The following is a 27,588-nucleotide window of genomic DNA, read 5'->3' on the forward strand; positions in this document are numbered from 1 at the left end:
ACTTTTGGTAATTGTCAAAGACCAGTCTTCCCAATTTGTGGATCTCAACATATGCATAAAATAATAAACTTGTGAAGACTTGAGCTCGATCATAATTAATGAAAAAAAAAACACCCTTGTCACACGAAGTTGTGTGCTTTCAGATGCTTGATTTCGAGACCTCAAATTCTAAATCTGAGGTCTCAAAATCAAACTCGTGGAAAATTACGTGTTGCCTCTCATTATTCTCTTCAATTTCGATGACCAATTGAGCCCAAATTTCCACGGGTTTGTTTTGTATGCGTATGTTATAGAGAATACTGGTCTTTGACAACCAATAGTGTCCAGATGCCTTTAAAGGCAATGTATATTACCTTTGGTTTTTGGAATCGTTGTGTTTTTTTGCATTGTTTTTTTATTGTTTGTTTTGTTAAAGTGGTGCTCATTTTATGTTCATTGAACACAATGTGTAATTTTAGACTTTCTTTGTGTTGCTTTTATCTTCTCTGTGTATTTTCTTCATAACTTTTGTGCATTGATATTATTTGCATATTAAATTGTCTATTTTCTTTCAGACAGATTTGTTATTTTTTCACCCATGTAATTAAGTGTAGTAAAATTAATATGATCTGCTCAGTTGAGTGTCTTCCTTTGGTGGTAAATAGTTCAAACAGTCAAAGTAGATATATTAATTGTTATTTCATGCATGACACCCTTCGTACTTAAAGTCGGTGGACACTATTGGTAATTGTCAAAGACAAGTCTTCTCACTTGGTGTTTCTCAACATATGTATACAATAACAAACCTGTGAACATTTGAGCTCAATATTGGTCGTCGAAGTTGCGAGATATTGATGACAGAAAAACACCCTTGTCACACAAAGGTGTGTGCTTTCAGATGCTTGATTTCGAGAGCTCGAATTCTAAATCTGAGGTCTCGAAATCAAATTCGTGGAAAATTACTTCTTTCTCGAAAACTACGTCACTTCAGAAGAAGCCGTTTCTCACAATGTTTTACAACCTTTCCCCATTACTCATTACCAAGTTATGTTTTATGCCAATAATTATTTTGAGAACTACCAATAGTGTCCACTGCCTTTAAGTCTGATTTCCGATTTTGCTCTTTGGAAAATCTGATAAGTTATGATTAAGAAGCTTGAAAAGTCCATTAAAAAATACGTCCTAATAAAAACAATAATATGGAAGTCATGTACAGTGCACGTATCTTCCAACAAGGTACTCAGGAGACGTATTATGTAGGTCAATCCTTGCAGGTCAATTCTACTCGATAAAGAGTGCCTACAATTTGTCACGTGTTTATGTTCCTTTTATTGCATATTTTGATGTGCTTCAATTTTTTTATATTCTTCATTTTTGGAGGTTTTAAGAAAAACAATAAATAAATAATAAATAAATGTATATTATAAAGTGCCCAATTGCCAAAGGATACATGGCGCTGAACATAAAGTAGGCCTAGCATGGTAGATAATGATAGTGGACATTTAATAAAACTTGATTCAATAACTTGTAAATGTGATTTGTTTTTCTTTTAGGGTTTATGATCCTGACACCTACAAGCTTGTACAGACCAATGTTGGACACTCAGACTCCATACGTTGTATCATTCATCTACCAGAGAGAAATCAGGTATGGGTTGGATTCCAGGCTAGGGCAGAAATAGTGTTCGATCTTCACTCATCATTTTGCTTGAGCAAATCTCCCTGTAAAGAGCACTTATATATCTTATATAAAGAGGTTCTGCTTATAAAGAGTACGTTCTGAAGGCCCAATCTCATTTCTGCTCTATTTTCTTTGTCTTGTCTGTCCTCTTACAACAACATTCCTGTTTAAACAGCGGCTAAAGGAAAATCTCAATATTTTAAAGTCACCTGGAAATATAACTTTTTTTCTTCAAACATTAGAGTATATGTTAATGAACAATAAAATAATTTGTTGAGTAATTGTTTGTAACGATTTATATGTTAAAAAAGTAAATAAAGTTGTTTGGGGGTGAATCCGCCTACCCCTTTTGTGACGTCAATCGAGGCAGACTTTGCCAGACTTTGTCTCGATCGTACCTGAACGTACGTGCAAGTACATGCCAGTCCTAGTCGTGAGTTTGTACGTTTCGAAAAAAGGTTTGTTTCTTGCATTTTTCCGGCAATGTCGACCACGTGTATTGCTGCTGATGTATTGCTGCTTGAGGCAGCAAAACAACTAAAATGGGGTCAGTTTGCAAAGTGGTCCGGTCCGACGTCTTTTCTAGCGCTGTGCAGCAAATACTTCGAGCCGCCGTGCTTCAAATATCGCGCCTCGATTGACGTCACGAACAGCGCCCTGTCGGGTCGGGCCTACTTTTAAATTTGTAAATACAATGGAAACTAAATTTTTAGAACCTTAGTTAACTGTTTTTTCATACTCTACTCATCAAAACACATATTTTAGTGACAAAAGCTTTATCTTGACAAAATACCACTTCCAAGGTGACTTTAACTAATTACCCTTTTTGGCCAAACGGACATCGTAGATACCGATTTATAACCATTTTACGCTTAAAATTTGCATTTGGTAATAAATAATTCAAGTCAAAAATGCACCTCTCCGCGCGGCTTTTTCAGCCGAGAGTCAAAAACGGCTTATCTATTATAATGACCCCTTGACGGCAGTGACGATTTTCCCCATTTTTGGTTTGAACACAGTTTTCCAGCTTTTGCAAACTGAGGGCGCTATTTTCCACATCAAATAGCCTCTCCTCCAGCCCTCAAAATAGAGAAAATCTGTTAGGAAAGTATCATGAGCCCATTAGATAGAATGGTATGCTTGCTGATAATATGTGGATTGAAGGCACTGGACACTGTTGGTAATTACTCAAAATAATTGTTAGCATAATACTTGGTAAAAAGCAATGCAGAAATGTTGATAGTAAAAATAAATTGTGAGAATTGGCTCCCTTTGAAGTTAAGAAATTTTTTAGAAAGAGGTAATTTATCACTGAAATATTTGAATCTTATCAAAGACTTCAGGCCTGAAGCATCTTTAGGCATCTGGAAGCACACAAGTTCTTGCAACAAGTTTTTTTTCTTCTCATTATTTCCTTGCAACTTCGATGACCAATTAAGTCCAATTCTTCACAGATTGGTATTCCATGCATATATATGTTTGGAATACTGGTCTTTGGCAGTTACCAGAGGTGTCCGGTGCCTTGAAAACGATTTTGATCTGTCGTTAAAGTTGAATTTGTTTATTTGTAAATGCTGCAGGGACAGTTTTCCTTAGAAAAACGAAACAAACACATTCTGACACGGATTCGATAGAAAGGCGATAAATATGTAAGTTTATGTAAACAAAATAAGAAAACTAAACCATCAACTCATGCAATTTATAAAACGTGAATGTAGAGAACACTTCACAACTTGTACACACTGGAATAAAAGGTGTGGACATAGTATGACATGTCTGTTGTTTAAGTCTATGTGATAAAAGTTGTGAAATATTTTAACACATTCCGTCCAAAAATGGATTGATTATTTAGGGGAAAAAAAAGAAAAATTGTTGTATAAAACGCTTTTTGATACACTCTAAGAAGACAAGTTTTTGTGACGTTTTTTTGGAAGAGGACATTTAACACAACACACTTTCTTTCAGATAAGTTTAATTAACTGCTGCATGCAAAAATTAATGTAAATATCTACAATTATCTTTGTTATTAATGTTAATATGTTAAATAATTGTAAATATGTTGTCGCAGAGTTTCTGCGCAGACAAGGCAAGAAAATTGTGCTTTTAGCTGTTCCATAAAACAGCCGCAGTGTTAACCATAAACAGCCGTGGTTTCAACCTTAAACAGCCGTGGTGTGAACCATAAATCAGCTATTCCACATTACATAAAGTTTGGGGTTTGCGAATTCAAAACTTGTAAAGCGACTCATATTTTTTTTTGAGGATGTCCATCCACAGTCGACAATGTTAACATTGTTTTTGCTCAGTAAGATTACTCATTGTCGACTGCCTTTAAATAAAATTACAAAAACCTCCGTGTCAAGTTATTGCTGGCGTGCTATAATTCAGTTGGAAGTCGTGAAGTTACAGTTGACAAGTTGTGTTGGAGTAGTTGTGTTGGAGTACCTGGTAGTGCAGCCCACCCAATAAAATTGTACATTTAAATTCAGCATTCAATAATATCCCACCTTCATGTCATTGTTATGAACATTATCTAATACACTTTTAAGCATTCATTCATACCATTATATATTCAAGTTGAAATATTTCTGTGTACTTAAATTTATATTATTCCAGATTATATACAAAAAACATGTTATTGTTTCTGTGCTTGTAAATACTTTTTTTTATGCAAATAACAAATGTTGCCAACAGCTGTGTTTCTTACCGTTGCTTTTGTTTTTGTGTTGTTTCTTGTTGTGCTGAGGATAATGTTCCGAAAACCTCTAGAAAATCTTAGCCCCAAAGTTTACCAAAATGTAAAATGCCATAATTTCAACTTATATCCTCACATTCGGAGTTCGGACCCTCCCAGGTTTTTTTTTAGCAATGCCTCTGTAGTAGACATGATTTAACTACATTTGTTTTTTACAAAATCCTCTGACTATTTGCTGACAATATCTTTAACCTGCTGCAAGTATAATCTGGGTTATAAATATAAAGTGAAATGATTAAACCTTCTTGTGAGTGACTTTCTTTAATTTCCTTAACGAAATGTAGGCCAACAGAAGTATTAAAGTGTATGCCTATAAATACACATGATCTGCATACAATATTTTAGTAACCAACAGTTAACTTTGCACCGATATCAATCGTAAAGCTATAAATATAAAAAAAAAAAATCAACGATGTGTGTTACTGTTAGCACTGTTTACTCAGTACTTTCCCCTACCCCGAGTCCTGTGGTCATAGGCATATGAAACCAAAAACAAATATTCAGTATCCCCGGTGTAAACTTAAACAAATTATATAAAATTAAGCCATGGTCGGGAAGAATTGTGGTCAGTCGAGGGTGATACCTATCGTCTCCTCCTGGGCGAACGTCGAACCAGGAAGGCGAATTGAAGCTCGTTTAGATGGACGTGTCTCCTATGCCGTCTGCCGTGTTAGAGCGTGGTTTTACGGGGGAGAGCTGACTGTCGTGGCGGCCGGAACTACGGTCGGATTGTGCTCCGGACCGGGCGGCGGACCCAGCTATACGCTCTCTCAGTGACTCCGCGGCTGAAACCAACAAGCAAAAGAACCACAATTTTTTAATTAACAAAAATGGCTTATTTATATTTTATTTATTCATTTAATTAAACGTTGATTAAAGGCAGTGGACACTATTGGTAATTACTCAAAATAATTATCGGCATAAAACCTCACTTGGTAACGAGTAATGGGTAGAGGTTGATAGTATAAAACATTGTGAGAAACAGCTCCCTCTGAAGTGACATAGTTTCGAGAAAGAAGTAATTTTCCACGAATTTGATTTCGAGACCCCAAGTTTAGAATTTGAGGTCTCGAAATCAAGCATCTAAAAGCACACAACATTGTGTGGCAAGGTTTTTTTTCTTCTTTCATAGTTATCTCGCAACTCCGACGACCAATCGAGCTCAAATTTTCACAGGTTTGTTTGTTTATGCCTATGTTGAAATACAATAAGTGAGGAGACTGGTCTTTGACAATTACCAATAGTGTCCAGTGCCTTTAACAATCCACTTGCAATCAATCGACTGAATAGTGTGATTGAAAGGGAACAATTCAAACACTGTTATAACATTAAAATCATCAATAGTTATTGCATATCACTGCCTTTAGTAGTAGGCCTAAGACTTCACTTGTCGAAATTTTCCTTACACTTATTTGTAATTTCTTAAGCGCCATTTTTAAAGCTAGATTTCCAGCTTTATATAGAGTTAGTATAACACATGCGCTTTGGGCGTGCTTAGGGCGGATTATGACGCAAAAAGTATAGCTATTTTTTTTTAGTAATTAGTATTTTCTCTTTATGTTACGTGACGACATTAAACCTCCTTAACTAGAGTGAAAGTGCCAAACAAAAGTGGCGGTCGTATGCCTTTCAATGTGTTTTTGTTTCACTCACCCGACATCATTCTGTCTGTGCCATCACGGAACCTCTCAGACTTCTTTCTACCAATCACTAAAATGACAAGATTAAAACAAAAAAATAGTTGTGGATGTGCAGTAAGGCTGGGGAGGATTTTGTGCACAAACTTTAAAAATAAATATTTGAAGTGAGACGTAGGGCCTAATTCAATACGTCTGAATTAATAAGTGTTAATATTAAACTTGTCGGTAGGCCTTCAGTCTTTGTGTAAAATCTCTTATGGCATAAGTGTAATTTGGCTCTGAAGAAAAGCCGTTGTCAGTCTTGACTTTTCGAGCAGTACACTCAGCTCGTCTGGAATTTAACTAATGGTTGTATAAACTGTTTTTGTATACTCACCTACAGCAGCAACGAGAGCACATGCCACGATCATACCAAGTGGGAAGAACCATCCACCAATTGAACTCTTCTCACCAATAAAAGAAGAACAAATATTTACGAACTAATGAATAATGACATACATAATACAAGGGATAGAGATGGTCAGATCAAATCATGCTACATACCCTTTTGGTAGTGCCACCTTCTTTGACCGCCATGTATGCTTCTGTAACAGAAAAATGAGATTGCATAACTTTTAAAACTTTGTTTGAACACTCTTATACTCAACTTCATACGAAGTGGCAGGAAACAAGAGGGTGATTTAAAAACAAATTACAGTGATAAAGAACGATCAATAAATTGATAATACTTTTAAGTCGCACAAAATGTATAGTAGACAATAACAAGTATAAATATTAACAATACATAAACGTTTTTTTTTAGTTTTTTTTTAGAGCGCATAACACAAAACAGTCATTTGATGACTCTATGGATGCGCTTTAAATTAACAGATTAGGAACCGAAATGGTGCACTTGATGGTCCGTTAATATAAATAAATATTGCACATAATTTAACCGATGACATGTGAACTATCTAAATAGAGATATACATTATATTTACCTTGTAGGGACATTGGCATGACGCAAGTATGACGGTCCTCTAGTAATGTGAAACCCGCCACACATGCGCAAGAATATCCACCTACAGTGTTCATACAGAGATGATCGCAACCATCGGTTTCCTCCATGCATTCATCAATATCTGCAGAGTAGTTCAATTTGGATATAAATTTATAGCCATCAAAGGCAGAGAAAATGTTCAAGGAAAGGCAAAAGTGTGAAAGTCATGTGCTCCCTTAAAGTTTAACGCTGCAATTCATTCCCATCCATTCAACAAGCCAGAGACTGGCAGGAGATCGAGCCTCATGGAGGCAACTGTTGCACAGATAACTGCTTAGCTTGAAACAAATCGTCTTGCTCAGGCAACCGCTAAGCGACAGCTGAGAAAGGAGAAGGAACAAGAAAGACGTCTCCATGGTCAAACCCATCCTCTAATAACTATAACATGTGACATCTGCCTGAGAGTATGTGGCGCGCGCATCTTTTGAGTCATCGACGGAGTCACCTTAGGCATCCTCAATCCTAATAACTTTCTTTACATGTGGAGACCTTCTTCATTGACATCGAGGGTTGTCTGTTATTATTGTTTTACTGGTATTTTAAATAGTCTGAGCCGATGTTCAACTTACCGTCACATGTTGCGTTGACCCCTTGACCTCTGAGGAAGCCATTCATGCATGGGCACTCGTAGCCTCCGATCGTGTTGTAACAAGTCTCCATGTCAGTGCACTCGTGGATCATCTCACCACAGCCACCGCCTGATCGTAGATGAAAAAGAAAGAAAAATATTAACAAAAACATAAATAATTGCATTTTTAGACCTTTCCATTGGCCTAAATCTTTGATGAAATGTGCACATGTGAGAGACAATCATTACAAATTTGTTCATTGTTCTACTTCAAAGATAGTGGTCAATGACGTCATGTGCAATCCATCTATATTATACCCACATGGTATGACGTCACATGCCCAAAGTGCGCCCTCACTGAGGTCAAGGAAGACAATGAGATACGCACGTTTCCATTGGTTGACCCTCAGCGATGGCGACTAATGACATTTGTATATATTGCATCCATAAGAAATATGAACGTCACCTTTGGTTTTACCTTTAGCTGATAATATATTATTAAACCCACTTTCAAACCACGCTTATCAGCTCTCAAAAACAAGAAAAGTAAGTTTGTTCAGAAACTACAGATGTAGCTGTAGAGTAAATCGATGATTGTGGGAAGTTTTGGAAATACATGGTTCAGGTTTTAACATATCATATTTACCTTCGCAAGGCATGTTTTCGGTGTTGAGGAAATATCCTTGGTAACAGGAACAGGCGCCATTGGTGCACACCTCCACTCCAGCACAGATATTGGTACAGTTGTCTGTATGACGTCACAAGCAACAGTTTACCATTATGCTACATTTTTAATCTTTGGAGGGTGATCTATCAAGACATATGTTTTCAAGATCGTGCTAGAAGGCCGACCGGTCAAAACCGTGACCAGAACAAAGTTCAGATGTTTCTGATCGTTTCTGGGACGTAAATCTGCTGGTGCCGTGTGTTGTGTAAGGCAAAGACCCAATAGCAATTGTCGTTCGGAAGAGGATTTGACGCAGTGATTTCTTGTGCAATAGTTGTCTGCAGGTTGCTCCGCATAACCATCTAAAACCACTATTTAAATGGGTCTCATAATCATAAAGTTCGCATATTATTATTACCTGTCATGTCTTAAAAGCATCTTAAACAGTGCTTTGAGACACGAAACACTACTTTATGAGAACCGTTATATGCTTCTTCTCTGGTCATCTTTGTACATTTACTAATACTTCGAGTGGGATATCTAATATCAAAAATGATAACTTTTATTATCTTAACATTTGATGGAATTATCTTACCCAGATCACAGTCAGTTGCGTTACCCTCCAGACATTCACAGAAGATAGTTTTGTTGAAGGTGTTACAGATTTGGGCTTCCGGGCAGTTCATATAGTCGGTTGAACACTCGTCAATATCTGAAATTATGGCGGGTTAAATGGTAATGGATCTTATGTGCCAATGTGATTATGGACGAGGATTGACCTAAGCTTGAGGCCACTCTCTGGCGTAATTCACGAGCCTCAAAGTGTGACGTCATGTTCAGGCTATAGGATCTTCTTTGCATATTGGGAAATGTGAGACATAGAATGCTAAATAGCAGCAGATTTATGCAAAACTTCCATTGTTTATGTAGTTTTGAGCATGCGCATATTACTGAGAACAGTAATGGACTTGCCATGGTACTCTCTTAATGTAAAAGAGTGAACATTTCACTCTCTTGTCGGGGTGTCATGTTCGCTTTTTTGAGAGTAAAAGTCAATCTGAATCACTCTATTTGAGTGAAACATGAACGAACTTCACTCTAAATCGAGTTGAAAGTACCTGTCTTTTACACTAGAAAGAGTTGTCCGCCATTATGGCTAATTGCAAGAGTGGTTGGCGGTCAAAACGAGTATTTGTTTCACTCTTCTACATTCAGAAAGTAAGTCTACTGTCACCTAGCGTCCCAAAAGTTCACGTGGCAATACAATAGAAGTATGGTTTAAAGGCTTAGTGAATTTCCAATTGTCTGATTTAGGAATGCAATTGCCTCCATTGGAGTCCAACTTGAGTTCATTCGTTCCTCGAAGAGCTTTCAGAGAGACTCATTCAAATGTTTAGGGGACGTACTTTATTTCTATGGGTCACAGGCACTTCAGTGTTGGTAAAATTCACATTTCAAAAAATGATCTCCAGTGGGATTTCCCATGATTTCTAAAGCATTCCTTTATAAAAAAAGCTATTTCAATTTAATCCTTACGTACCTGTGGTAACCACAGTACTAAACCATTGATAATAACAGGTTTTTTAGAGGACATTTAAACTTGCGTCTTTAAGTTTTTTACTCTGGATAATTAAACTAACGACGTTGCATGCTGAACATCATTGGTACTCTTGAACTTCCATCAAAGGCTACCTCTTAGCGCATAAGTTCATCTTGGTACCACCCCATCCCTCCCCCCCCCCCCAAAAAAAAAAAAAAAAAAAAAAAAAAAAAAACAGCCAAACCCTGCCTCTTCACTCTTACCATCACATTCTCCAGTCTCGTCATTTCTCGTGTATCCCTCTATACAGGGGCAGTCATATCCACCCTTAGTGTTCCTACATGACTGCATAGTATTACAGTCTTGCGTGGTTTCACCTGTAAATACAAAATAAAAATGGACAATCGTTACCCGTTTCAGACAAATAGATTAGGAGCGACTCTATCGGTCAACCAAAAAAAATTTTGGTTTTCAGACAGGCGAACTTTAGAACCTATCTATTACATTAGGTTCGGCTCATGACAAGATCGACATCTGAAACCAAGGCGCTCCAGGAGTCGTTCCGAACGACTGCAACGGTCGATCTTTAGACTTCTAGCGCATCCAGGCGCTCCTAACTATTTCAGACGCCAACATTTTCATGTACTCAAGAAAAACTCCTTAAATTGGAAGTCAATCAAATTATAATGGAATAAAGAAAAAGGGGAAAAAAGTGTTTTACTCTGTTGTTTTATATCCTCTAAAAGCTCGAGCAAAAGACTACAGTAGATGAACGCAACTCACTTTGACAAAATATGTTTTCGATAGTTAGCTCAAACCCTTCCACGCACCCACAGCTAAATTCTCCGGTACGGTTTCGACACAGGTGGATCTTAGTCGGATTCGTCGGGTCGTCGTTTCTGCAAGGGCCTTAGAGGAAAAAACGTGGTACAATAATGATAATAGACATTGTTAAAACAAAGACAGATTTTCATTACAAAAAGTATAATGAAATAAAATTAACAAATTAATTAACAACTTAAAGGCAGTGGACACTTTTGGTAATTGTCAAAGACAATTCTCGACGCGTCTCACCGTGCTCTCATGCGTTACAGCCTCGGTGTGCACTTTCCAGTACGGCTGTCCAACAAAGACTTGTACTCTCGCACATGCATAACATCACCTGCCACAACAACCCTGCTGAGAAGTCGTCTTCGTTTGATCGGCCAAACTCTTCGGAGACCTGACGTGCCTCTCGCTACTTTCGTAAATCTACAAAACCAGCCATCTGAACCCTTTCGACAGGGTGGAAGCCTCCGCTGCACCTACATATCACAGCTTATAGACGACCTCAACGACATCGGCTTACAATACGATCAAGCTATTCAAGCTGCCCTGGATCGGCCTGGATGGCAGAGACGAATTTCTAACATTGGACAAACCCAAGGTCACAACGTCTCGAGTCGAGTTCGGCCCGAGTAGCGTCAACTATATAAAGACTAGCCTTCACAGTTGGTGTATCTCAACATATGCATAAAATTACAAACCTGTGAAAATTTGAGCTCAATCGGTCATCGAACTTGCGAGATAATAATGAAAGAAAAAATACCCTTGTCACACGAAGTTGTGTGCGTTTAGATGGTAGATTTCGAGACCTCAAGTTCTAAACTTGAGGTCTCGAAATCATGTTCGTGGAAAATTACTTCTTTCTCAAAAACTATGGCATTTCAGAGGGAGCCATTTCTCACAATGTTTTATACCATCAACCTCTCCCCATTACTCGCCACCAAGAATGGTTTTACGCTAATGATTATTTTGAGTAATTACCAATAGTGTTCACTGCCTTTAACGGAATTGAAAAAAAAACGACTTTGATGAGGGCCAAAAATCCTTATTGAGATTTTCTGGGTTTTGATGACGCCGTACTCTGCAAAAACGTGGGTGTTCAATGGAGACTTTCTGGTATCTTTTAGCAGTTAAAAACACTAAAAGGTTCCAACTACAACATAAACAAATAGCTGTGGATTTTTTGCAGTGAAGGCCTATAGCTTACTTTGTAAGATTTACAATCGGTGAGAGTTTAGAATGAACAGAGCACTTTAATTCTCGACAAGATATTAATTTTGTAACTTTTTCTTTAATGTGTTACCTTCTGTAGAGCCGGTCATATTGGTCAGTTCATGTTCTTCATCTTCCACGCAGGCACAGATCAGTTTTCGGCCTGTCTGGCTGCACACCTGAAGCTCACTACAATTGAAGTTGGGCGGTTTGTCTATTTAAACAAATTAATATAATAAATTATTGTTATTAAGTGTCCAACAACTCTCCTGGAAAAGCCGACGCCCAGTCACATAATCAGCATGATTCTGAAGACTGTTCGAGATATTGTTCGAAACGTCGAGACCATACCGGCTCTTTTCAGAGCCAACACTCCCACAAAATAATTATACATGGTTGTAACCGCAAGTTTATAATCAACTCAACTCTACTTATAAGCAAGATCGTTTGCAACACACGCGCACAATTTACCTGCAGTGTGTTCGCAAAACGACGTTTTACCTCAAACTAAAAGTTTACCCAGTCAGTTTGCCTTTTGGGTAAATACTTAGTATTTGGAAGAAAAAGTTTCAACTCCTTAAACGTTACTGCCGCTTCTCAGGTTATATCATAAACTTGGGTTCGATCCCTGGCTTTACGGCAGCTAATAGTTATTATAACACCCCTTGCAAGTATTCTGCCTGCTCATTGGTTTAGAGCGCGTCACATGACATGTCTTAGTTTTGCTAGACGACGGCCGTGTGATAGTGCGTCGGTTTGCCATGCGCTAGTCCGAAGACTAGCACACGGCGCCGTGCGCTAGTCCGACAGACTAGCACACGGCGTGCAGTACCCAGACGTCCGTTGCGTGTACGAGGATGATAAATTAATAGTCTGTAACCATTTCGGATTGCACGACACTACATGCAACACAGTAAGTAAAAGTGTTTGCAATCTGTATTCGCGTCGTCCGTGGATTGTAGCATTCAGGTATGTAACTTAATAATAATAGTACAGTATTTAAAAATGTTTGGGGTGTTATAAAACAAATATTGACTGCTTTTACTCGTGCAATGATTAAAAACTATGACCCCCTCGGTGATCCCCGGAGCGTTTTATTTTCCCTCGGCGTCGCCTCGGGAAAATAGAACGCTCCGGGGATCACCTCGGGAGTCATAGTTTTAACCATAGCACTCGAAGCAGTCAATATTTGTATATAACGGCCTCTGACTGGCACCCCAAGCAAAGATGTTGAAAAAAATAGGGAGACCGCAAACATGGGGCTGAATAGTTCGGTTGGTAGAGTAGCAGCATGTTAGTTTTTAGGCTGCAGGTTCAAGACTCGCCCTGGTAAATTTGTATTCGTTCAAACATTAGTTCCTAACCTACTCAGTTTCCCATTTGACCTTGATATTTAGATTTAAAATAAAAACAAAACCAAGGAAGAAATGTTTTATAGAATCAGTCAGGGTGGTCAAGATTAGGCTCCATAAAGTTGAAATTGTGACTAAATTAATTGTAATCTTAGACTTACCGATTTCACATATAACTCCAGCATCCTGGCTATGCTGACAGACGGTGTTCGTCGTGCGAGAACAATGCAGTAAACTTTTCTCACTGCCTCCACACCTGAAATTGCTCAATTCATGAGCTCCGGGTTCTGAACCATATCCAAACGTACCATTAGACAATATGCTTTCTGCCCTTTCAAAGTGGAGTTGCCTACAAGCTGCGTGGGCGTCATTGATGTCCCATCCATTCCCACACACGGTGCTCCAGTCGCCACCGTTAAGAACCTCCACGGTCCCTGATGATGATGACGTTCCGTGAACAAGTCGAATATCCGTAGTTCCTGTATAGTTTAACCGACCGGTGCATGTAAGTGGATTACAGTAGTTTAAAATTAATCTTAAATAAAAAACTTACAATTTGGATGCAAATATTAGTAGACGAATAAGTGCATTACTGCAGAACAAAATCACGAGGTGAGGTCTGGTATATCCCAAAACGCCCAATCCAAGGATATTGTGCCTTGGGAAACCAAAGAGAATCACCCATTATATTTATAGGCTTGTTATGGCACACAGCGCCTTATCCGGGCAAGGTTTCCTTTTAAAATTCTTGAAACCTCCAAGGAGCGTTCTTTATAGAGTGTAAAACAATACTTACCTGCGTTGCACCGAACCGCCACATCTTCGCTATGTGGGCAGCGATAGTTATGCTTGTGTGAGCAGTACTCCAACTTGGACTCACTTCCACCACAACCAAGTTCCGTCATGTGTATCGGCCCACTCCCAGGACCAAAGGGATATGCACTAGTCCAATACGTGTAAAGGCTGGGAAAGTTGAGTTGCCTACATACAACTCTTGCATCGTATGTGTCCCAGCTGTCGTCGCACACAGTACCCCACCCTCCGTTGTAAAACACCTCCAGTCTACCATAGGAAGGTGGACTACCTACAAGGCGAATCTCTAATTATAATAAAACAAAACCAATTATTTTTATATGGTTTCTCAAACTTTGTTTCATAATCATCTCGATAATAAATTACATGCTGCATCTCAGCCTTTGCCGGTATTCGTGTGGCAGGAGATTTTGCCCGTTCTTGAATCATCCTCATATCCAGCCCTTTTTATTTTCCCATATGGCGGACAGATAAAAAATCACGCATTCGAATAAAAGGTTGGCCAGTGGAACATAAAATAAGTTCTCAGAGCAAATACTTTCTTCAGCACATATCAAGACGTCAGCATAAAATACAAACAGCAAAGATACAATATAAAACTATCCAAAATGTAATGGTGTGGTAAACGTCCATGCGTTTATGACAAAGTTAAGGTGTCTATTTGGGATTTTATCATAAAACCCTGCCTCTACACAACTGAAAAGTCTTATATCAATATACCAATAGCAATATTATACTGGTAGCAATCCAACAGTTTTCCAGATGTTCGAGACTAGAGATGGCATATTACCATTCTAGGGGCGAACCCATTAATATTTGCACTGGTAGGGTCAGGTGTGTCAACCAATTGCACGACAGACTATGGCTCTTTGTGTACAAGTCAAAGGGGAAATCTATTGATACAGCGGACCAGTCTATGCTGTAAACAAGCCAGCGGAAAAACGACCTTGCCTTGTACAAACTTTAAATTATGTTTCTAAAAGTGTATTGAACCTAGAAGTCAGTGAAAATGGGATTTAACAATTAACAATCTGATGAGATCCAGTGGCAATTGCTATATAAAACAGAGTCGCGGTCTTAAAAGAGCACCGGACTGAACCCTGATGTTTCTGATCAGCAAGGTGTGGGTTCGAGTCCCAGTCTCGACATAATATGGGTCCTTGAGCAAGATACTTTACAGCAATTACTTATTTGTCATTTAGTCCGTATTATAATCATAATAACATCGAAGTCTTATATAGCGCACGTATCTACCAAACAAGGTACTCAAGGCGCTGAGTATACAAACTTTCAGAAAGATAGGTTATTGCAGTGATGAATTATAAAACCCAAATATGTAGCACACTATAAGGGTTTACAAGGTGCTACGGCGCATACAGCAGCCACAGCCAGGAACACCGGGGCAAACCCCTTCTCTTTTCGATAAGTGCACTGGGTTATTTTACATGCGTTACACAACACATGGGACCAGCGGCTTTACGTTCCATCCGAAGGACGAAGCAATGGTTAAGTGTCTTTCTCAAGGACACAGTGTCACGGCTGGGGATGAGCAAGATACTTTACAATAATTATTTATTTGTCATTTAGTCCGCTTATACCAGCATTGTTTGCGCTTGAACCTAGAACACATTTAGAGTAAAGGGTTAAACTAATTTAAATCAACACGAAACCTGTTGGTGAGCACCAACCTGACGTGCAGTTAACCCAGGCAGCTTGTCCACATCGGTTAGGACAATCTCTTATGTCTCTCTCGGTCCCCACACACTGAACATTGTGCAAATGCATAGGACCGATACCCTGGCCAAAGCTTGCACTAGACGTTACAAAGGAAGCTGCCTTGGTGTAGTTCAGTTGCTTGCAAACTACGTGAGCATCATTCAGGTCCCATGAACTTCCACACACAGTGGTCCACTGACCACCATAAAGGACTTCCACCCTGCCCTCGGAAGGGTATCGTCCACCAACGAGTCGCACTCCAACATCGTCTTGAACGAGAAGAATATTTTAGGAAAAAAACAGTAATAACAGTAAATAATGGTTAAATATTCTCTTTTATTATTTTGACCATCCAAGAGGCCACTTTACTAATGAGCTTCAAAACAATGTTCTCAGTTTCGAAATGTTACTTAATTGCCAATAACTATCAAAAGTGTCCCACTGACACGGACATGGGGTGTGTGAGAGGGAATAACCAACACGACCCAAAATGAAGCCCAATCTTTAACCTAATTAATGTAGCCCAAACCTTTTGTAATGTAGCCTGGTTTAGGTCCATAGGTAATAGGTTTAAATTTGGGGTTACCATAGGTCTGTATGAGCTACCTTTTGTATACAGAAAGTAGGTATACATATTTAAACCGGGGAACTTTACAAATAGGGGCCACGGTTTATGAAGAAAACAAAACAAATGGGAGCCGTTGCAAAAAAGAGTACAAACAAAAAAGGGACAATAGGAGGTTCACAGTTGCAGGCGTTTACAAGCTTGTAAGGTTTGTACAATGTCAGTATAGTGTTTACACCTATTATAAGGGTAAACATGGGAAGCATTTTCCAGAATAACCACTCAGTGAAGCGGTTTATTTTTTAACTAGATGTAATGCCATCATAACAAAAGGTAAGTCAACAAAAAGTCAATAAAAACTTGCCAATGCGCGCGTTGGTGAAAGCTGTATAAAAAAATGGTCAGTGATGTAGAATTTGTGATCTCATAATTCCTGATATTCGACTGTGATTGGGTACTGCAAGTTCATGTGCCCCTTATTAATTCCACTGCGAAAAGAAACTGCTTGAATGTTTGATACCATCATGAAACTCCAATCTTACCTTTAGTGCCTATATTAAGCTCGATGGTGCTGGTGTTTATAATGTGACCTTTGAAGTAGGAACAGACCGAGTGTTTGTCCGTCACGTTGCAAATTCGTATCTTATCACAGTTCATTGATGAAGGCGCGCACTCATCGATATCTGGGGGTAGGAAAAAACACAATGACATCACAACTGGTCTAATTAAGCTGCGTGTTATCTTCAACATCGTGCCATCGTTAAAGGGAAGGTACACGTTTGGTTATTACTCAAAACAAGTATTAACTTAAAAACTGACTTGGCAACAAGCATTGGAGAGCTGTTGATAGTATAAAACATTGTGAGATACGGCTCCCTCTGAAGAAGTAGCATAGATTTTGAGAAAGAGGTAATTTCTCACTAAAATAATAAAAGACTTCTAGCCAGAAGTATTTTATTCCTTAATGAAAGCACACACATTTGTCCGACAAGGGTGTTTTTTTCTGTCATCATTTTCTCCCAACTTCGATGACCAATTTAGCTCAAATTTAGCCCAGTACAGTGAGAAGACTGGTCTTTGACAATTACCAAACGTGTACCTTCCCTTAAAAGGCAACGAACACTAATGGTAATTACTCAAAATAATTGCTAGTATACTTGGTAACGAGCAATGGAAAGCTGTTGATAGTTACACATTGTGAGAAACGAGTCCCTCTGGAGCAACGTAGTTTTTGAAAAAAGGTAATTTCTCTCTTAAGCTGAGGTCTCGAGTTCAAACATCTTTGAGCAAACAACTTTACTTGTGCGACAAGGTTTCTTGATTATTCTCTCGCAACTTCGACGACCAATTGAGTTTAAATTTCCACAGGTTTGTTATTTTATGCATATGTTGAGATACACCAAGTGAGAAGACTTGTCTTTGACATACCAAAGGTGTACAGTGCTTTTAAGCATCTCTATGAAATTAGGCCCAGAGCTTTTAATTGGGTCCGTTGGCCAAGTCCACTCGGCCACGCCACCACGTTAAACCATGATACAAATACTAAGCTCTTTCTCAAACTTTTCTGATTTTTTAAGTTGAACATAAAAGATCTTACCGAAGCAGGTTTTGTTGTCCATGCCAAGCTCGTATCCATCATAGCAGTCACATGTGAAGGTACCATTACCATTAATGCAAATCTGACTACAGTCATGTTCCCCTAAGGAACACTCGTCTATATCTGCAGGTATTGAAGAGAAAAGGCGGGAATACAATTTTTGTTAAACCCTGAAAGTACACGTGGTAATAAAAGCAAATTCAAACATCCAGTTCTACAAAATGGCGGACTTTGTTATAGTTCACGAAGTAACATAAAAACCACACAATTTCGAGGGATATTTATGTTGATTATTTTATTATCCTAAACATACCGTTGTTTCATCACAAACTCACAATGAGGTTACGCTCTGTGCCATTGTTTTAAGTCTTTTGAATTCTTTTTGATGACGTGTAAATGACAAAAACCCCATGTCTGGTGGACACTATTGGTAATTGTCTTCTCACTTGGTGTATCTCAAAATATGTATAAAATAACAAACCTGTGGAAATTTGAGCTCAATCGGTCATCAGAGTTGCGAGATAATAATAATAATAATAATATTAATAATAATCGAAGTCTTGTATAGCGCCGGCATCCGCCAATGCAGGCGCTCATGGCGGCTTGCTCAAAAAAACTGCACCCTAGTCAGCTTAGCTCCAGGTGCACTGCGTCGCGATATCTCAAAAAAGGTTACAGTCATTATGCTCGTCAAAGGCAATGATTATTTGTGGATGTTGAACAGATGTGTTTTGAGTGCTGATTTGAATGTATCAGTTGTGACAGCTGCCCGGACGTAATGTGGAAGACCATTCCATATCTTAGCTGCTGCGACTAGAAACGAACGCTCTCCCCAAGAGTTGCGTGCCCTGTGTTCTTCAAGGAGAAATTTGTCTGCAGAGCATAGATTGTCTCGTGTTGGAACATATGGCTGCACAAGATCACATATGTAAGACGGGGATTGACCATTCATCGCTTTAAACACAAGCAAGCAGATTTTGTATTTGATCCTCTGTTTAATTGGGAGCCAGTGCAGTTGTTTCAGAAGAGAGCTAATGCTTACACTCTTTTTGGATAATGTAACTACTCTGGCTGCATTGTTTTGTAGACGTTGGAGTCGATTCAGTTGTGATTTGTTCAGTTTGTACAATGCAGAATTACCCATATCAAGCTTTGAAGTGATGTATGCATGGGATAAAAGTTCTGCAACATGATCATTGATATGCTTGCGGACCATTCCAATATTTCTGAGTGACAGGAAATCTGCTCGGGATACAGCGGAGATGTGGCGATCCATGGAGAGATTAGAATCCAAGATGATACCAAGATTCCTGACAGTGTCTGATGGAGGAATGACGCCTGTACCCACCCTGATCCCAGAGATATTTACCTTTGACCTTTGATGTTGAGATCCAATTACTATGAACTCTATAATGAAAGAAAAAACACACTTGTCACACGAAGTTGTGTGCTTTCTGATGCTTGATTTCGAGACCTCAAGTTCTACATCCGAGGTCTCGAAATCAAATTCGTGGAAAATTACTTCTTTCTCGGAAACCACGTGTCTTCAGAGGGAGCCGTTTCTCACAATGTTTTATACTATCATCATCTCCCCATTTCTCGTTACAAAGTAAGCTTTTATGCAAAACATTATTTTGAGTTATTACCAATAGTGTCCACTCCCTTTAAGGAGTTATGATTTTATTTCAAATGTTTAATTTCTAATGAATAAAATTAAAATAAAAGTACTATACCAAAGCAGTTGTTGCTGTCGTTCTGGTAACCCATCTCACAGGCACATTCAGAACTACCATTGGTACTGATGCAAAAGTGGTCACATGCCATGTCCTGAGAACATTCTCCCACACCTTCAAAAAAAAAGAATGTTTAATTTTCTTAGGTCATAATAAGTCTGCATAGTGTGCCACACAGTAAAATTCCATCTTTCTCATAAAAAGAGTTCTCTTTCGGAATGTATGTTAATTTGTCATTTTGTTTGTCCGTCCATAGGCCGGGGGAACAAAATTGGTTGCTTTCTCCCTGGACCTAAATGTTGCCAATATTTAAAGTTCGCTTTTGTATCATTTGAACATCCTTTGTCCTCACCACTTTACTCCTATTGGTCCATAGCCACCAATTCTTTCTGAAATAGAAACTTTGATTGGCTATAATTTTCCCACTTCTTTTCTGGATCCTTCACTTAATCCTTTTCCCTTCTTTTTTATATAAATAGATTTGTATTTGTTTGTGTTTGTTTTATGCGTCTGAAGAAGGTCCGGTTTGGATCGAAAGCTAAGGCCATCTACCCTACTCATTACTTTTATGAAATGTAGACATATTATCATCTTGACTATAATTATTACAGCATTTTTCTTGTTGTCTTCTTTTTGAATTACTGTGATTTCTGGAACATTAAATAAACGTAGTGTGATTGATATTACGCAGTTTGTGTAGTGAATATAAATATATCTTTACCGTTACACGTTGCACCGTCTCCGTTGATGATGTAACCGCCATGACAGTTGCATTCAAAGCCTCCAGGAATGTTGGTACAATTCTGCTTACAGTTATGGGTGCGACTCACCAGGCATTCATCCGTATCTAAGTTAGCATGAAAACAAGTGCAAAGGTTGGGTATTTTGTATTTGTTGTATTTATTTCATTTCTAATTCACACTAATTTGGAAACATATTTTTTTAAATACAGCAATGAGCAATTTAAATACAGAGGAAGGAAAAAGAAACAGCTGGATAAAAGTGTAAGCCAATTTTGTGGCTTTAAATGTGCACTATACCCTACAACAGACTGGAGCAATTAGTTACAAAATTACACAACAAAACAATTATTGTGAAGATGACATCAGAACAAAGATTACACAATGATGAATACAGACTTTATCAGGTAGGCCTATGCCCGGTGAATACTTCCTACGAATGCAAATATCATACGCGTTTTGACGTCACAAATTCGCTAATTCGCTCAAATAATTTGCATCAGTTAAGCTGTGATCAACTCGTGCAAAACATTGATTTGCTGAGAAAAAGCCATGTGACGTCAACATTCGTATCGCATTTACATTCACAGGAAGTAATGAACCGGGCTCAAGGGTATTTTCGAAACGGACGCGTCACAGACGCAAGCTTGTTTACGCCTGCAACAGTGGACATCCTATCTGTCCCTCTTTTTGCGATACTCGCCCAACTTTTGTTTGCAACAGCTCCAATGGGAGACTTTTGGGAGACTTACCTGTTAAGTCTGCTGCCAGCTAGCGTCTCAAAGTCTCCCATTGGTTTTGCACGCATTTTTATGTGGACCTTTCCCGCGTGGACCCCGTTGTCCTCTGTTGTGAGTATTATACCTTCTTACCTTTGCACGTATGTCGATCAGTGTCCAGAGTGTATCCCGATTCACATTCGCATCTATAGCTACCGATGGAATTGATGCACATGTGGTCACACTTGAGAACAGAGTTGAAGACCCCTATACTGATCTGCAGATCACATTCGTCGATGTCTTTAAAGAGTGAAATATAATCAAAGAGAAAAATAACAGAGCAATACGAGATTCAACAGAGACGCAAATAATAATGTGACCCGGGTTCAATACTACTACGAGGAAATGTTCATACACGGTTTTTTTTATAGTGACGTCAACAGCTACGTCAGATGGAATAATAGTTTAAATTTAACTGTTCAGAGCACCAGACTCGATGACTTGTGTTTCTGATCAGAGTTTGAGTGCGAGTCCTGGTCGTGGCATTTGTGTCCTTGAATACTTTACCATACTTGTTGTCCTTCGGATGACACATGTTAGCCATGTCTCGTTTAGGCTGAGATTGGTATAGTGCACTTAAAAGAACCCAGAACACTTATTATGGAAGAGTAGGGGTTAATGGTGCTTCTGGCTTACATAGCAATCACCCTTATTTACTTGTTTCTTCACGCTTGCAAGATTGCCAGAAAAAATATAGTGATGGTCAAGTCAGATTTTGCGTAGATTGCTTAACAAAACTAACTCTCCCATTTTCATATTGAACTCAACCAACTCATTAACAGAGTGTAAATGCTGGATCTTGTTGTTGTAGTTGTTGATGTGGCTGTTCGTGTTGTTTTTTTAATAAAAGAAAAAAAGTTATCATAATTATACCTGTGCTGCAGTTTGTACCAGTGTATCCAGGCTGACATTGGCAGGTGTCTGGTGCGACGCAATCCCCGTTGATACACGGTGGATCGCAAATGGCTAGAACAATATAATTAGAAACGGAAATAAAAAGTAAAAAAAAACGTTTTTCGTTGTCAGCTAGACATCATCAGCTGTAAAATCGTCCAAAGAGAAAATTGGTACCCCATTTAAAAAAAGTAAATCAGTTTTCTTGCCAAAAATTATAAAAAGGTGCGTTGAAAATTGTTAAATAAAAAGGCAGGATGCCAGTGACATACATGTGACACGATCTTGGGGTTGGTAACCTTATTTTGATAAGCATAATTTTGTTGTGTTTAGCTACATGTACTTTTTGTTTTAGGTACTTTTTGTAGGACACAAAAAAAGAATGTCCACAGATTTCCTTTAAACTATACACGGTTTGAAGATAATGGTGGAAGAAAGCTTCAGTAAAACAATGTCACAAAATACTTTTACAAAGTGTGCAATATCAAACAAACATATTTACCATTACCGGTATTAAATCTCCCTATATAGTCACTTACCCATTGCACATTGACCAAAGCGATCTCTGCGCCATCCATCGCAACATTCAGTACGTTCCTCAGGGGTCCATTCTGAGTAATATTGTGGATACGACGCTAGTCTGTGATAAAATTTTGGAAAAATTGGGGGCGGGGGGGGGGGAAGTTGGGAAAAAACAAAAAAGGCGAGAGGAAAGATGCCTCTTCATTTAAATTTTCTGTATCAGAATTATCACAAGGCCCCAACAATGTTTTGTGGACAAACTTTTAATGCATTATTTGTATTACTTTTAAGTAATTTCAGATGAAGGTAAGGGTCCAAGAAATGTCTCTGAAAAGGCCTTAGATTGCACCAGAGAGCATCTACGACATAAAAAAAATCCGGGGCCCTAGAGCGGGCCCCGGACCCCATGGCGTCATGCTTCGCGCTCGCAATATCAGATTAGGTAATGCCCCTACCCTTTAATTTTAGCTGGCTAGAACAACTTGCTTGCAACATACGGTTATCGGTCGGATCTAGGTTAGCAGCACACTTATATTCATGGAATAACATATTTGGGTAGGCATTTCATCGCCCAGAATGTTATTTAACGTCAGCGGTAGTTTTATTATTAATAATCTTATAACAAAAACGCTTGCCTAAGATGTACAGCGTAAATTCAGTTGTTTGTCAACAAGAGACTCCTGAGATGTGTGTGATTGAAACTTTCTAGGAGTCCCCTGTTACTGTACATAAATTTGTCAGTACAATTAGACGACTGATATTGATCAAAAGGTGTTTTTTGAACTCTTTATTCGGGCACATGGAGGCTTGATTTTTTGACACAAAAACTTCAACAGCTCAGAGCTCAAGGGGGCTTCGCCCCCTGGACCCCACCGGTGCTTCACCCCTGGACCCCACCAGGGGCCATATAACCGGCCCCTGGACCCCACCACTGGTTTTTTTTTTTTAGCAAAAACAAAGTATGACTACAAAGTTGTGCCCCCCCCCGGTTAAAAAAGTCCTGAATCCGCGCCTGATGTTAGTCCGTAGCCAACCTCTGTCTTTTCCACAGATATGTTTATGGTAAATGTGCCACCAGTATGTCTGACCTAGTTCCGCCTATCAGAATGTTTGAGCCAGTAATTTGGTTTTCCGGCAAACCTTCGGGTATATCTTTCAAAAGACACAACACAAAATATATCTTAAAATCTCTAGCGTTCAAGATTGATTTCTTGAACTTTGACTCGGAAGTATTAAACCAACCTTGTTCGTGTGCACCGTTTCCACCATCCGCACTTCAAACTATACGACTCGGTATGGTACTTTGTAATAGACAGAGTCCGTAAGTAATGGTAAACTTTACTGCATTCATTCACCCTGGTATAAAGAACCAGAAGAAAAAAATATCATTCAATTTAATTAGTGGCTTCTTATATTAAATTAGTCTGTCTGTCACTCAGGAACGCTCAAGGCGCTTCAATTTAAGACCTTCCCTATCCACTTCCCACTGACACAAAACATTGTCTCCCCGCCCCCGTCCCCCGCTCAATGTTGACTGTAAAGACCGAAAGACTGGCCATCGGAACCAACATTAAGAACGGGAGGGTGGGGGGGGGGGGGGGGGGCAACGAGATATGGCTGGGATTGTAGTCCTTTTACACAGTACCATGTAATTGGTTTAGTGTGTTTTGGCGCAATGTGCTGCCAATCCAGCCAGGAACAACGAGGCGTACCACTTTTCTTTTCGATGAACCGGGTTCTTTTACATGCGTTACACACAGGACCAACGACTTTAATAAGGCCCCATAAGGACACAAGTGTCATGACAAGGACTCGAACCCACACTCTGCTGATCAGACACACAAGGGCCCACTTTTATGGCTCTGTTTTACCGTAAGCGAAGAATCGGCGCTTGCGGAAGCAGGGTATTCTGCGCTTACGTCAAGCATCTTTCTTAGGATAGCAGGGAGCTGTTAAGATAGTATATGATGATAATTACGGATGGCTGTTAATGATAAAAATGAAATCTCTATCTTCTTTGCGTTCACGCAGGCAAGGTATAATGATACATGCACTACTGCAGTGTTTTATAGGTCTGTTACCGACTCCAAATTGCTCTTACCCCAACGATTCTCCCTGCACTGACAGGCAGAGTACCAGTGAAACACAGACGACTCCTTGCCGCAGAGAATTCATCATAACAGTCAGTGTGGTTTGCACTCTGTCAATAGAACAGTGGGTGATTTTATATTCACTACCTTATGGGGACCGAAAACACAACAGTAAAGGCCGGTTCATACCGGATGCTTTGCGCGATGCGAATTTCAATGCGTCAAAAAGGGAAATGCAGGAAGTATGAACCGGCTTAAAGGGGAAAACAAAGGGGTATTCATAGACCTTCGTCACGCTTGGTCGTGTTCCCTGTTTCCAATACAAGTAATGAATGCTACATTCATTGCGCAAATATGGCACCAGACTATTATTTCGTCCAGCCTCAGTTTGGTTACAGTGAGTTGGAATTGAGTAAAATCAAGATGGCCACACCGTGGTAAAGGTCTATAGGGGAATTCTAAATCCACAAGGATCTTTCAGTACACTGCAAATCACGTTGGTCAACATTTTCCCAACTTTTTTGCCCAACGTTGGTTCAAATATCAACTGACTACATAACTGGGCAAAACTTAACCAACTGTGGTTGGGAAATAACGTTTACCCAATAGTTGGGAAAACAGTTTGACAAAACAAGTTGGTCAAATCATTTTACCCAGCAGTTGGGTAACTTTTGACCAATAGTTGGGCAAGTTTGTTTACCATTATGTTGGTAAAAATGTTACCCAATAATGTAGTCAGTTGATATTTAAACCAACGTTGGGCAACCGTGTTGGGCAAAGGTTGCTATACCTAACAAAAGTAGCAATGATTGATTGTTTGTTGGCCTTTTTATTTGTTTATTCTTCCAAACGTAAAACATGATGGTTGCAACAACAATTTTAATTCGGAAGGGCATCTGCTCTGGTACATTTAACTCTTTCCACACTGGATTCATCTAATAATTATGTGCAGTCAATAATGTTTTCAGCTAGCATTCCTCCTCACTTCTGCTTAAACTTCTGCTTTGTTGTAACTGCTGGAACTGGGCAGCGATGTATTTTTCAATCTGATGAGGTAAATAAATGTATCATGTCAGAAGTAAAAGAGTCAGCAACCAACAGACGGTGTTCATTGCAATTTTTATTATTTATTGTTTTCTTTTTTAAAATTACCATTTCTGAAGCATATTGGGTGTATATAATTATGTCGAGATAACTGAGCCCAATCAAAAAGTCTGGAACACAACGGATTCCGCCATGTTCAAACGGGAGCATTGTGCACACACTCACAATGTATCGCTTGCATCAAACTATGTATGTGTAAGGTGGGCTCCGTCTACTTGACTTACTATTTTTCTGAAAACTATGTGTCACTACACATGAATCAGTGTATTCTATGGGTATCCTTTATAAATGTCGGCTGTTGTTAGCATCTTACCTATAACGTTTCAGAGAAGCACTTTATCCCCCAATCTCGAAGAGTATTTTGACAGACAGCCGCCATTTATGTTGCTTTTGTGTGTATGCCTATACTACTTTATGCGATTATGCGTTGCGTGCTAGAGGGAATTCCCCTTTTGCTGGGGCGCTGGTGCGCGGGCTGCGGTCCGTGCATCAGCAGGCGTTGTGGGTACCCCGCGCGGGTATATAAGCGCATCGCACGTGCCCACTCGCTCTTCCTGTTTTGCTCGCCTGTTTTGTTCTGTTGCTGTTCTGCGCCGTTCAAGCTGTGTTGTATGCCAAGTTGTTCGAGAGTTTAAGCTGCTAGATCCGAATTGTTGCATTGGAAGCGCCGCAGGCCGTGGGTGAGTAGCTGCACCTCGTGTAATTCAGTCTCGATGTCCATGTGATTTATTACTAAGTTCTAGTGATTCTTGATTGAATAGATTGCCTCAAATAACAAGTTACCATTACCTCAGAATCAACAACCAATCAGCCTCATCACCTAATCAGGAACCCTAATCAATGCCAGTAGTTATTCAATAAAACAGTCCAGTTCCGAATATTAATCAGTGTCAAGTGTTAACTAATATTTGAGTCTCAGCCCCGTGTGATGTGGTGTGTGTGTGGGTCAACTCAGCTAGGCGCCTGGGGGTAGATTTCGCCAACGAGTCCGCCCCTCCGGTCTCTGTGGTTACCGCTCAACGTAGAGGCATTGAAGTCCCGAGGTACCCGGCGAGATAGCGGCTGGTGTTCAAACACAATCAAGTGAGTTCGTTCATTAAGAAGATAATTTATGTATAATTTGTTTTAAATACACTGGACACTTTTGGTAATTGTCAAAGACCAGTCTTCCCAATTTGTGGATCTCAACATTATGCATAAAATAATAAACCTGTGAAAATTTGAGCTCAATCGGTCGCCAAAGTTGCAAGATAATAAATGAAATAAAAAACACCCTTGTCACACGAAGTTGTGTGCTTTCAGATGCTTTATTTCGAGACCCCAAATTCTAAATCTGAGGTCTCGAAATCAAATTCGTGGAAAATAACTTCTTTCTCGAAAACTACTCCACTTTAGAGGGAGCCGTTTCCGAATATTGTGTGAAACGGTTTCTCACAATGTTTTATTCTACCAACCTCTCCCCATTACTCGTTACCAAGTAAGGTTTTATGCTAATATAATTATTTTGAGTAATTACCAATGTTGTCGACTGCCTTTAAGACACTTGACACTATTGGTTATTACTCAAACATTAGTTGTAAGCATAAAAACCTACTTGGTAACGAGTAATGGAGAGCTGTTGATAGTATAAAACATTGTGAGAAACGGCTCCCTCTGCTGAATCCTTTTATCACACATCTGAAACCACACAAAATAATGCAGCAAGGGTGTTGCTTCTTTCATTATCTCTTCAATTTCGATGACCAATTGAGCCCAAATTTCCACGGGTTTGTTTTGTA

General features: G+C 39.2%; 1 protein-coding gene across 3 annotated transcripts; it reads right to left on the reverse strand.

Moving 5' to 3' along the window:
* Window positions 1-426: 426 nt before the first annotated feature.
* Window positions 427-27,209, reverse strand: LOC139951673 (uncharacterized). 3 transcript variants are annotated; one of them, XM_071950659.1, is made up of 25 exons: window positions 26,124-27,208; window positions 25,692-25,752; window positions 24,718-24,816; window positions 23,859-23,972; window positions 22,634-22,734; window positions 22,074-22,166; window positions 21,294-21,440; window positions 20,403-20,528; window positions 19,682-19,795; window positions 17,949-18,071; window positions 16,894-17,034; window positions 15,759-16,055; window positions 14,054-14,356; window positions 13,419-13,736; window positions 11,997-12,119; window positions 10,652-10,777; window positions 10,132-10,245; window positions 8,924-9,040; window positions 8,308-8,409; window positions 7,663-7,791; window positions 7,035-7,175; window positions 6,598-6,638; window positions 6,431-6,497; window positions 6,068-6,124; window positions 427-5,199 (listed from the first exon to the last, which is right to left on the reverse strand). In XM_071950659.1, exons 3-25 carry the CDS (start codon window positions 24,792-24,794, stop codon window positions 5,051-5,053), a joined length of 3,120 nt encoding a protein of 1,039 aa, XP_071806760.1. In that variant the 5' UTR covers window positions 24,795-24,816; window positions 25,692-25,752; window positions 26,124-27,208; the 3' UTR covers window positions 427-5,050. The 3 variants fall into 3 exon arrangements, with proteins under 3 accessions (XP_071806760.1, XP_071806761.1, XP_071806762.1); XM_071950660.1 differs by lacking the exon at window positions 25,692-25,752 and having other exon boundaries at window positions 26,124-27,209; XM_071950661.1 differs by lacking the exons at window positions 24,718-24,816; window positions 25,692-25,752; window positions 26,124-27,208 and having other exon boundaries at window positions 22,634-22,705.
* Window positions 27,210-27,588: the final 379 nt, after the last annotated feature.

The sequence above is a fragment of the Asterias amurensis genome, chromosome 19 (genome assembly GCF_032118995.1).
Source record: "Asterias amurensis chromosome 19, ASM3211899v1".
Classification (NCBI taxonomy): domain Eukaryota; kingdom Metazoa; phylum Echinodermata; class Asteroidea; order Forcipulatida; family Asteriidae; genus Asterias; species Asterias amurensis.